Source organism: Montipora foliosa, chromosome 11 (assembly GCF_036669935.1).
Source record: "Montipora foliosa isolate CH-2021 chromosome 11, ASM3666993v2, whole genome shotgun sequence".
Taxonomy (NCBI): domain Eukaryota; kingdom Metazoa; phylum Cnidaria; class Anthozoa; order Scleractinia; family Acroporidae; genus Montipora; species Montipora foliosa.
In genome coordinates, this window is record NC_090879.1 from 6,256,617 (window position 1) to 6,269,116 (window position 12,500).

The 12,500-nt window shown below is 37.3% G+C and overlaps 1 protein-coding gene across 3 annotated transcripts in view; it reads left to right on the forward strand.

Annotated features, from left to right (window-relative positions):
• The window catches only part of LOC137976442 (NLR family CARD domain-containing protein 3-like), a 405,642-nt gene that overhangs the window by 382,325 nt on the left and 10,817 nt on the right, over positions 1 to 12,500 (forward strand). The window contains exons 3-4 of one of the 3 annotated variants that reach the window (XM_068823794.1): positions 875 to 1,525; positions 5,867 to 5,899. The exons of 1 other annotated variant lie outside the window; for it this stretch is intronic. In XM_068823794.1, the coding sequence (XP_068679895.1) occupies positions 883 to 1,525; positions 5,867 to 5,899 (676 nt within the window). In that variant the 5' untranslated portion in view covers positions 875 to 882. The remainder of the gene's footprint in view (positions 1 to 874; positions 1,526 to 5,866; positions 5,900 to 12,500) is intronic. One more of the 3 variants, XM_068823791.1, reaches the window with a different exon arrangement.

Below are 12,500 nucleotides of genomic sequence, written 5' to 3' on the forward strand. Positions count from 1 at the left end.
CGGTGTACGAAGGCATTAAATGTTGTTTATGTGAAATAAGCTTGTGAAACTATTTGAATCTTGCAATCAACTATTTTTGACATGAAATTATTTAAAAAAAACAAGTCGAGTTTCGTTTCCCGAATGGTAAGGGTAGGAGAAAAGATATTGTAGTGTGGGTCACTCGGCCACTTATATTGATTTAATTGCTTTTTCTGTTAAAACTCTCGAGAAATAAAGATAAAAATGTGGACGCCAACTCTCTGAATGGCATCTGTTTTAACTTCAAGTTAATTTACTGGTTTTGTAGCACTAACCCAAGGCTAATTTGACCCTTTTTTTGAACAGTAAGGCCCATAGCAATAACCAATAGAGAGCTCAAGGTAATCTTGTTTAGTCTTGTGTTGCAGGTTGATCAATAATGTAACTAAATTGAGAAGGATTTTGAAAACAAGGGTGTGTTATATTCTGTTTTGGTTTCGAGGTAGTTCTGTGGTTTCTAGCAGAAATTGATTCTGACACCTTGTTAACCCATTGACCCTTCAGGTGCCCAAGGACAGTCCCCCAGTTGACGAGTAAACAATTTTCTGGCGTCAGACACAGTAAAATCTGTTTTTTTAAGTCTCACTCCCAGGGGTCATTAGGTTAAGTAAAGCGTACTGTAGGCTCAGTACCATCGGGTTTTTTTTCCTAAACAGGTACACATCCCTTTTTGCTTAATCCTTCTTGTGCAGGATGGTTAATTATGCCCTCCCAATTTCACTTAAATCAGTCTGTAGTTAATTGCTACACCTATTGTATGCCATATTGCATTGCTTACGTGCATGCAGTTATAGAATGATTCGATTACAATGAACCATAGTCAGTTTGCACATTAATTTTATATGGTCAACAGATTGGGACATGGCATCTGGTCCAGCAGTCTTTCCCTCAACAAGAGAGAGCACAAACTATGGCCGTTTGTGCCGTCTTTTAGTGGATGTAGGATCTCAGGCCCTTCGCGATACCTTTGACAGAATACATTCTCCAGCTAATCTTCACAAGATTTTGTCAAATACTTCAGCACATTACCCTAAATTGCTGTCACTGAGAAAGAGAAAAATTTTGAATCCCACACAGTGGGGAAAGCTATACCCAACTGTTTGTTCATCTGTGTCATCAGCCAGCTTTGACACTACGCTTCTGGTGGTATTGCTGCGAAATATGTGTGGTTTCAGTCCTCCTGCCAGTACTGGAAGCTGGGACATGCTTCCTCTTCCTGGTGATAACAGTTGTGAGGCAAACATAGCAAGAATCAAGTATTACAGAAATGAAGTCTATGCTCATGCCAGCCAAGCGTCTGTTGATGATGCAACATTCAATATGTTATGGCAGTATATAAGTAATGCATTGCTAGCCCTTGCATCTGGAAAAACTTATGCCAGTGCGATCAGCCGACTGAAGACTGAGTGCATGGATCCTGATTTTGAGGAGCACTATCGAGAATTACTAAAGCAGTGGAAAAAGGATGATGATAACACCAAGCAGGAGCTTGATGAGCTGAAAGGTATGCTTGATCTCAAAGGAGTTAATGCCATTAGAAGTTAGTGAATTAAAGGTGTTTTGTGCATATTGCCAATACAGAGGGTTCAGCTTTCAGAGAATTCTGCTTGCCAAAAGATGAAACCTGAAAAACTACAGAAAATGTTGACTTACTATAATTATTTTTGCTAGAACCAAAACTGTACAATGTACGTAAACAAATCTTTTTTTCAATATGTGGAACTGCACATAAAAGCTGTGAAAGGGATGAAGTTAATTTGCTCAAATCAACTCCTACGGTAGAAAGGAGGAAAGAATTTCAAAAAAGACTGAGTTTAACATTTTTTTTGCGAAGATGTATTAAATTTATGAGAAAAACTAACGCGGAGAGATTTCGACGTTTCGATGACATCCTGTCATCATTATCAAGAAAATGAAGAAAAAATTTTTTGAAGAAAATTTACATGAGTAAGTAGTGAAAAAACTACTTTTCTTGACTACTTACTTATGTAAATTTTCTTAAAAAAATTTTTTCTTCATTTTCTTGATAATGATGACAGGATGTCATCAAAACGTCGAAATCTCTCCGCGTTAGTTTTTTGCATAAATTTAATAACAAAAGTCAATCTTATAAGATGTATTAAAGCAGGGGAATAGACCATTTTAGCTGGTACATTTTGTTTGCCCATCTAAGACTCCAGGGAAGTTTCTTTGAAAAATTTAATATGTTCTTATGTATGTGCACTAGCCTGCTTGCAGGGGGTACTTTCATTTGGTCGCCATATTGGACGGGGGAAAGTCGGAAGATCTGGGACGAATTGGGGAATGCACCGCCTGCCGTAAAACTGGTCTTTTCTCGGTAGCTGCCCACTTTCAGTTGAGCTTTCTGTTCCATGTCACAGCACAATAATTGATCAATAAATTAAGAGACCATAATAAAGCTGTCAATCACTTAACCGTGCAGTTGTAAACAAACTTGCTCAGGAGTGTCTACTTGCACCCAAAAAAGCAGTAAAGAATGGAAGCAAACTGGGAGAATCTGCAGCAAACGATAAGTGTAGGTTTTGCCCATTCCGATTTCTTGTTCAAGAAGGAAAGTTTGAAAAATCTGTGAAGCCAACTTCAAGCAGCGAGAAAACAGTGTTCACGCAACAATGGTCAAACTGTTCATGGTGTACATGTATGTTGGATCAGATACAACTGTAGGCAGTTAATTTAATTTCTATTGAAAAAATAGAATTATTTAAAATATTATCAGCTTTCAGTTTCTTCCGTTATTATTCCATTACTTTTTTAGTGTTTGAATTGTCAAAAATTCAAAAATACAGTGAAAATCTTTGCGGACTTATAACAGCGGTTTCCTAGCTGTTCTGGCTTCAAAATAATAGTTTTTCCTCTCAAAAGTTAGGAAAGACAATGCTCTACTTATCACTCGCTTCATATCTGTGGTTTCTCTTCCTTCATTAACTCTGATGATCAAATAATACATCATTGTTCTGTTGACACCTATTCGACCAATTAGAAAACCTGTCCGCTGGTGGACAGGATTAGACTTTTTGTCTTGAGAAAAGAATAGTTTTCTGGGAGGTGGTGTACTTGGATTCCCCACTCGTCCCAGATCTTCTGACTTTCACCTGTCAGATATGGCGACCAAAATACAAATTACCACCTGCAAGCAGGCTACATGTAAGCATGTGCGCATGTACAATGTATGTGTTGCAGGTAATTTTTTCATCCCAGTTAAATTTAGCCCCGAAGCATCGCATCTTGATTGCACCTGTCCATCCGTTCAAACTTTGTGATTGTAGTCGCGGTTGTACGGATCGAACTGTTAGAATAAATCCTTTTCGATTATGGAGCCAAAGGTACATTGAAGTTGTTGGCATTAAAGACAAAATTATATATTTTTTCTAATTTGTTTTACAAATAAACACTTTGCACGAGAGTGGGGATCGACATACTGTAAAGGTCAGGCAAACTGATCTCCATCAACAAGCCGTTCATCTCCCAGTGATGTTTGAGAACCTTAGAGCAGCTTTGAGCAAAACTGAGAATACCTGAGAAAAACTGATCCGACTTTTAGCAATCTGAGCTGTTCTTAGAACTACTGTTATTGACAGTATGGGCATGCGACGAAGTCAAAATGGGGAATTGTTTCAACAATAAAGACTAGTCGTTGATATGCACTGACTGTTTATTTGGTGGCAAAGGAATTTAGAGAATGCTTCAAGGGGAAATTCTGGTTTTCTGTTTTACTTTTGTTTTACTTAGAAGCCATTTATTTGCCAGTATTGGCAAAAAAGTTTGGTTCACATTTATGAAATGTAACAAATTAATCATCTGTGGCTTTACAAAGATCTATTTGTATCGCTATTACATTCCTGAGTTTATAATTCGACTCGCAAATGACGTACAAACAACCCAGGTCCAGGAATTGTTGAGCCGGCAGGTAGTTTTTGCAGGTTGCAGGTTGAAATTTAATCATAACTGGAAAACCGCTGGCACTGATAGACTTACCGTGACTGTTACATGAATAGCTAACCTTAGGCCTAAAATATTTTCTTTAGGCCTAATTAGGCCTAAGGTTAGCTATTCGTATAACAGTCACGGTAAGTCTATCGCTTTACCTTTCTTTTAAGTGCCAGGGGTTTTCCAGTTATAATTAAATTTCAACCTGCAACCTGCAACCTGCAAAAAATACCTGCCGTTTTTGATCCAACTAAAACTATGGCCGCACCATACAGTCAAGGTAAGTCTTTGGTACGGCAAATGCAGGCACACAACGTGTGACAATTAATGTCTCTGTCAGCACTTGTTTAAAATTTCAGGAATCCAATCACCTCTTCAGCTGACTTGGTTCAAATTATAAAAATTGGGAATAATATGTATTCAGCTTGGTCACAATCATGCAAACAGGGACTCCTATTTTTGACAGATTTGCCTGTTATGCCTGTTATGTTTATAACTTAAGCTACAGTAACTATCTGTTGACATACAGTGATAGTTATAGTGGTTTGCTAAATAGTGCACTTCCTCTAATTGCAGACTTTTCTTATGTTATATCAATGTTAGCTGCCTTTGATTCTTTGCTCGTGGATAATTATCATGCATATATTTTAACAGTTGAACTTTACACAGTAGCAATATACTGTCTGCCTAATGGGAGATCTAAAATTTTTGATTCTCATGGCAGAGATTTATTAGGTATGGGACCCATTTGCAAGATGTACTTCAATTGAAATAGATTCATTAATGAATTTGGTACAACATTTTCAGAATATATGTGCGCAAACATCTGTTACTTATGAGATTAAAATGTGTTAACATTATTAACATGTAAAGCAACAGTGGAAGCACTGTTCATTCATTATATGTTCGCAACCAAGATTTTAGACCCTAGGAGCACAAAAAAGATGGTTATTTTTGTTCTTGCAAAGAATGTTCTGCTGTGTCATTTTATTCTATTTGTTTTTTCACCTCAAAGTCTTGTAACTGTTGCACCTCTCAAACAGTTGATAGTATCATTGAGAATGGAAGAGCAATTTATCAGAAATGTTACTCCAGCAAAATATGTTTTTATTTCTGATCTTCTAAAGAAATTAGACGTAGGCCGCTGGTCATGTAAAAGTTATTCATAGAGCAAGATGTACGTCAGGGAAATCTATCTTGTAATGTGGTTCCCGGTAAACAACAGCTTAAAACTGCCATTTTGGATAATAAGGAAAGCAGCACAGGCTTTTTGATGTGAATTTCTAGCTACTGCATTAGTTGTGTTTTCCAGTGGTATGCAAAGCAAAAGGATGAGTTACCACGTTTTTGCACCAGTGGTAATCTGAACCAAAAAATGTAACAAAAGTATTTTTCAAATGTAGATTCTGTTATTGATCTCTTTTGTTCTATTATTCAAAGTAAATTTAATTGTTTTGAAACAAAGTATGAGATTTCATTTCTTAGATGTTTATGTGAACTATCAAATGTAGAAAGGAAACAAATAATAAGAAAGCATAAATGTACTTCAGAAATTGCAGCAAACTGGAAGAAAGAGGAGAGACATTTACAGCCCAGTGGACCCAGAGAAAAAAATAAGAACTTCCTTCAAATTGTTTTGAAAAGTACAGGTCTATGGACCCATCGAAAAAAAAAAAAAACAGACTGTTTCAAATAAAGATGAAAGTATAGGTCAATGCACTCACACGATAAAGAGCAACTTCTCTCAAATAGATTCTTGTAACACCTATATACTTTGTTTTGTGGTGTACAATAAAGTTATTATTATTATTATTATTATTATTATTATTATTATTATTATTATTAACCAATAAAGCACAATGCGGTAATTATTATCTTGTTTCTTATTTTAATCCAGAAATGGTGAAGTCAGAAGTTAGAGAAGTGAAAGGTGTGTTTATTAATTTTAATAATGAAACAACCATCATACACCTTGTTCCAAAATGGCGGCCATTTTAGTATTCCTTTGTTTCCTTGAAACGTGGCCCTTGTAGCCTCGCTTTTAATCGTAAAATTGAAAAGAATAACTTCTTTTAACCTTGAATGAGGCCCAAAAGGGCCAATTTGCAATCAAACCAAAAATACTCAAATGGTGGCCATTTTGGAATAAAGTCTATAATACATTGTGATTCATACATGTATTAACAGCTGAACACCTAGAAGTCTCACTTGTGTATCCTCTTGGCTACATGCTGCACTGTACGTGGCTGCAGATATGTGATCACTTACATAATAGGGTGGATTGAGTAGTAGCATTCATAGGGTGGATTGAGTAGTAGCATTCAGAATTCAAAAACCAAAATTAAGATGAATAACTGAATAAGATGGAAAGAACATTGATTGAAATGTTTGGCTTCATGAAAGTCGTTTTTGGTTTTCTTCAGAAAATCATAATAGGATCAATGAGATCAGAGGCTGGAGAGTTTATGCATAGTTTATGCACATGGAATTTTTAAAGGAAAAACAAACCAGATGATGCCCATTTTGTATTGCTGGGAAGTGATCAACTGGCTAGGATAAAATTCTCTGGGTTAAAAAAAATTATTGAAGGCGGATTTAAAGCCACCTTAAATTTTCCAATCATAAAGGTAGCTCTAAATACACTACTGAGAAATTGTTAACTTTGGAAAGTGTTACTTTAACTCAATAGTGATCGGGGGTAAAAGCAGAATCCTGAATCATGAATCACAGTGCTTATGGGTGGTTAAATTAGAAGGAATGATGAACATTTGTGTTCAAGGCTTGGGAATCATGAATTACGAGAGATGGTTAAAAGAATCACAAATAACAAATTGTTAATGAAGCATGAATCCATTGGGCTAAAAAATGACAGGAATCACCAATATTGAAGGTCAAATGATTCCGCTTTCACCCTCCATAATAAAATTAATAGGGGTCACCATGAATTAGTTTTCAGGCACATGTACATGACATTGTTTAAGGATGTCAAGACAAAATATTGGGTAGATCTCTTGTTGCTACAATTATGGTAAACAATTACATTGCAATAGGATCTATCACATTTTGTTGAATGACATGTGTTTTTTTTACATAGTACCATAACATAGGTGCATGGTGATACAGGGTCGTAGAGTCTGCCCTAATAATGGTTTTGTTTTGAGCGTTTTTAATCTTTTTCCTCACTACATGGAAGAGGGAAGGGGCAGATACAAAAGACAAATTCAAACTCAAATGGAAATGCTGCCTAATAATGGCAAAATATTTTTTTCAAAGCGTGCCAGTGATGTCTTTTTTTCCTGTTGTTGTTTTTTTTTTTTTTTGTTTTGTTTTTTTTTTTGCATTTTGGGATGATTAAATTAATTTTCATAAAGTGCCCTTTCTTGTGATTTGTCTCACCAACTAGCAAACTGAATTGTACTTATGATTATTTTATTTAAACACATTACTGACAGGGGGTGCTCGTCGAAAATTTTGAAAAGAACCCCTAAGAGGTATCAAGATCCTGTCTTGTGGGCGTGGCATGAAATTTTTTTCACCCCCAAGAGGTAGCAAATTATAGGTTTTAACTAGACAAAATTAAAAAATAATTTATCACTGGGTTGCCGTAGGCAATCCCAGTCTAGAAATGGAGGGCATTTGTTCGGTGTTATTTTTTTCTTTTCTTCCGTGTCGGTAAAAGTCTTGCCTGTCACTCCCCTGGTAAGTGGTATCTTTGTGCATAGAGCCTTCTGTGCGTATCTTCTTAGGATCGAGAGGGTAGTGGAACTGCGTAGATTTCTCTGGTGGACACAGTAGAATAATATTACCTTAGCCTGCAATGGCGTCGAAAGTCATGTAACACGAATGCCGTTTTACTGGATCCTTAAACAAGTCAGTTGGATAAACTACGCAGGCGGTGAAAACCAACACCTGGAATCTCAAAAGCGACAAGTAATGGACTTCGACAACAATCTGTCGCCCGTCGAGCAGAAATCAATGTAAGCTGCATTTCTAAAATAATATTTACCAAGTGTGCTGTTATGTAGAACACTGAAACCAAATGGAAAATTCTCTGGTAACTTATGGGTTCAACAAAGACAGAGAACGAATCGAACACCTTAAGTGGATCTCTGCACAGTCTTCAGGTAATGTGACAGCCAAGAATTATTTGAAAGAAAGCTTGTCGTCTATTTTGTGATTCATTATTCAAGGAAACGGTTCTTCATGGAAACGGTTTGATCCTGAAATTTTTGTAATATTGCGCATATTTGACACGATTGAGTTTTTTCTCTTCACGCACACGCAATAATAGCAAATATGTTGTTTGTTTCAAAAGATTGTTCGCTGGAAAAGGTGGCCTTTATGAATTCATCATGTTTTATGATATGTGTGCTGGATAGTTTTTATGGCAATAGTAAAGCATTTTCTTGTTATTCAAGGAAAATGTTCTGCAGGAAAGGGTTTGAACCTGAAGTACATGGTAATTTGACACGATTGAGTTTCTTGTCTTCACGCACGCAATGAAATAGGAAGAGGTTTTCGCCTCTAAGAGCAAATATGTTGTTTGTTTCAAAAAATTGTTCGCTGGAAAAGGTGGCCTTTATGAATTCATCATGTTTTATAATATGCGAGCTTAACTGGATAGTTTTTATGGCAATAGTAAAGTATTTTCGTGTCAAAATGAGGTTAGCGTTCAGTGGCCGGTTGCTCGAAGCCTGGTTAGCGCTAACCGTTGGTTAAGAGGTATCAAAACCTTTAGGTTTCCATGGTATTTAACGCTAGTTAGCGCTAACCATGCTTCGAGCAACCCGGGCCAGGTAAATATAAACATACATTCTGCCTCGTGAGTTTGTTATTCTCGTTAACCAGCAATGGAAAGTCATTGCAACGTGAACGGCGTTTTAGTGCATCTTATGTTGTTTGTTTCAATAAAATGTTTCGCTGGAAAAGGATTCTGTGATATTTTCTGCCTTTGTGAATTATAATATCATGTTGTGTATTGAATTTTCGAGCTTAAGGTTGAAACGTGATACGGGAGGATATTTTTAGTATAACTCTGTAAGCATGAAAGGTTTCATGAAAATAAACAGGTCTGTTGGAAGCGTGCTTGAGTTTCAACAAAATGAGCCCCAAAATCAGCAAAAAATTGTGAAGCCGGTGAATAATAAAGTAGCTGCTATTTCCAAAATGATGGAATTACCTGGTGATAAATAACCTCGTTTTGGAGAGTAAATTTTTGACTTTGCAGAAACAATGGTGGGCGATTGTGATCTTTGTTTTGAATTCACTCATTTATTGTCAAACTTTATAACACTTGACAGAAAAAGAAACTTACGAAAACCCGGTATCTTGCCATCATTTGACACAGATGCTTCACTGTTTGGCAAGTAAACATGCCGCGGTAACTTACTAGTAATCACGGCGCCCGCTGAATTCCGGCGATGTCACTTTCGATTTTGCGATTTATTTGTGCAGCCAAAATGTACAATAACAAAATTGAACGTAGCAAAAATCTCCCAAAATGTTTGTCGCTGATCGTAACTGTTTATATTCTATATTCACGGTTCAAAATTAATGTTGTTTTCATGTCGTAAATATGTTATTCTCGAGCGACCGTCCTGGAAACGTCCTTCTGCTCTTTCTGAAAACTGTGTATCAATATTTGTTTTTGCATAAAGCAAGCTAACAAAATCTGTGCCTTGCTAAGTTCGCATTTGTTAGCGTTAATAGTATTTTCGGTGCAATGCTTCTGTTTTACGAAGGCGTATACGTTTTTGGTCACCCATCCAGACACTAATCCCGCCGGAGAGGGCTTGACTTTAGTAAACTTTAGTATTACATACCTCTTACTAACCGAGTTCGAGGTCCGTACTGTGAGTTACGGACCGAGTTTTTTCCTGTTGATTTATGGCCCAAGCGCGAAGCGCGAGAGCTATAAATCAACGGGAAAAAACGAAGATCCGTAACTTACAGTACGGACCGAGAAAACTAGGTTAGTAAGATATTTATTATATCTCTGAGGTTAACCGGCGCGCGGCAAGGAAACTATTGTAGTCTAAGTGAAGCGGAAGGTTCAACTGCCACAAAGAATGCCGTGCCAAAATCCCAAAAACTAAATCTTCTTGGCTGTTAAGTTTGAAATAGTTGCTTGTAAGATTCAAACAGTTTTCAGAACAAGTTTATGCAACAGAAATGACATGAAAAACTCGCTAGATGATGTTTTGTCGAAATTTTAAACTTAGCGGGCTGTACAGCGGGCCGTACTGTAGAATACGGCCCGCTAATTTTCGCCAATTACAGCGCACGTACTATCTGAGAGATATAATAAAAAGCTGTCAGATGCTCAGAGGGCACGCTTAAACTTGTGGTGAAAAGAAGTTTATCAACATGTCAGCCCAGAAGCCAATGTTTCTCACTTCCCATTTATTTTCTTCAATCTTTCTGGGTTCATTCCTTGTCTAGTAACCACATGTCTTCTCAGGCTATTTACCCAAGGCTTCTACCATGGCACTACAATGGTAGACAATACCAAAACAATATCGTGCACTGTTAGAGCTACATATTACGCAAGGACAGATTTTTTTCGTCGTACGAACGTATGAGAACCTGTGAGCCAAAGGGCCTCTGCTGGTATGACTTCTGGGTGACCCCTTAAATGGTCTTAATGACCCCCCAACTTGAAAAAATTGTCTGGAACGGTGCACGTACCACAGGCAACCCAGTGTACCCTCAGGGAGGGTCTAGTTATCAAATGTCTGCTGTGATAATTTTTGGCTCAACACCCTAAAAGGTGCCACTAAAGCTCCTGCTAATTTTTTAACCCCTAAAAGGTGCAACAAGGACCCCTATCCTTTATCCCCCTCCCTCCCCCGGGGAAAATGTCTTGTCGGGCTTTGTCAGCTAGTGTTCGGTAGACCAAGATATTTTGTCAGGCTTCACGCGCACTGCAACCAATTAGGAAGTGTCAAGAGAGTCACGTGAGCAAGTGTATTTTCCAACGTGGCGGAGATCGAAGAGACTTTTCGAGCAGTGGACATCTGAAAAAGAGGATAAGCTTGTTGCAAGCTTTTGGATAGTCGGCCCCAAGCCTCAGGGCAGTTAGTCGTGAAAAAAAGTCGGCTATTGCACGGCAAGCTGGTGGCCTTTCAGCCGATTTTTCCAGGAGAAAAAATCCTTGGTGGCCCAGGATTTCCTTCATCCTCGTTCTTTTTTTTCTGGAAGGTAGAGTACCTCTTCTTATCCAATGGAGTTTTATTGGTAGTATGAGTGCCATAAAGATAATTACAGACCCATCTCTGTCCTCTCTAATTTCAGTAAAATTTTGAAAAAGCTATGTATCATCATCTCTATAAATACTTGGAAAATTTTAAGATTCTCTATCCACTTCAGTTTGGTTTTAGGGAAAATTGTTCTACTATACATGCACTTATTTCGATCACTGAATCTATCCGCCACTCCATTGATAATAACGAATTTGGTTGTGGTAGATTCATTGATTTGAAAAAAGCCTTTAATACGGTTAATCTCAGAATCCTATTAACTAAGCTCGACCATTATAGAATAATAGGTAATGCACTTGAATGGTTTGCATCTTATCTATCCCACAGACTGCAATATGTGTTTGTTAATGGTCATAACTCAATTTCTCAGCCAGTTATTTGTGGTGTTCCCCAAGGATCCATTCTTGGACCCCTTTTATTCTTACTATATGTAAACGACCTCCCAAACTCCTCATGCCTACTAACATTTGACTTATTTGCTGATCATACTAACCTCCAGTAGAAACCTTAACCAACTTGAAGTAACTCTAAATTAAGAACTCAAATTTGTTGCTGACTGGATGAAGTGCAATAGCTAAGTGCTTAGTTTCTCAAAAACTAACCTTATCCTCTTTCACTCAAACAAACTTAAACCTGACCTGCGTTAAAATTGATGATGAATGTACTAAACAAGTTGACTCAGCTAAGTACTTGGGTGTAATTTTTGATAAGAATCTAACATGGAAAAGCACATAAATGGACTTTGTCTGAAACTATCCAAGACCGTGGGTATCTTGTCAAAAGTGAGACATTTTGTCAATCAAGATATTCTTATTATGCTCCACTACTCTCTTATTTATCCTTTTCTTATCTATGGTGTTCATGTTTGGGTCTTAACATTCCCTCGTTTCAAACACCATTACTTGTTATCCAAAAGAAAGCAATAAGAATGATAACCTTCTCCGAACCGAGATCCCATTCTGCACCCCTTTTTAAATATCTCTACTTGACATGAATGATATCACATTACAGGTACTCTCGTTTGTTTATCAGTGGTCTCACAGACTATTATTACCTCCATCTTATCATAAAGATATTACTTTCGCCTCTTCTTTTTACTCCTACTCCACTCCCCAGTCTTGTAATGGCCATTTTTATGTCACTTCTGTTACCACTACCCAATATAGATGACATTCCATAAAATTCACTGGCTCTCGTCTTTGTAATTTTTTGCCCTCGTCTGTCAGTAAGTCAAAATCTCTTTCGCTATTTCGTAACACCCTCAAGAACTCT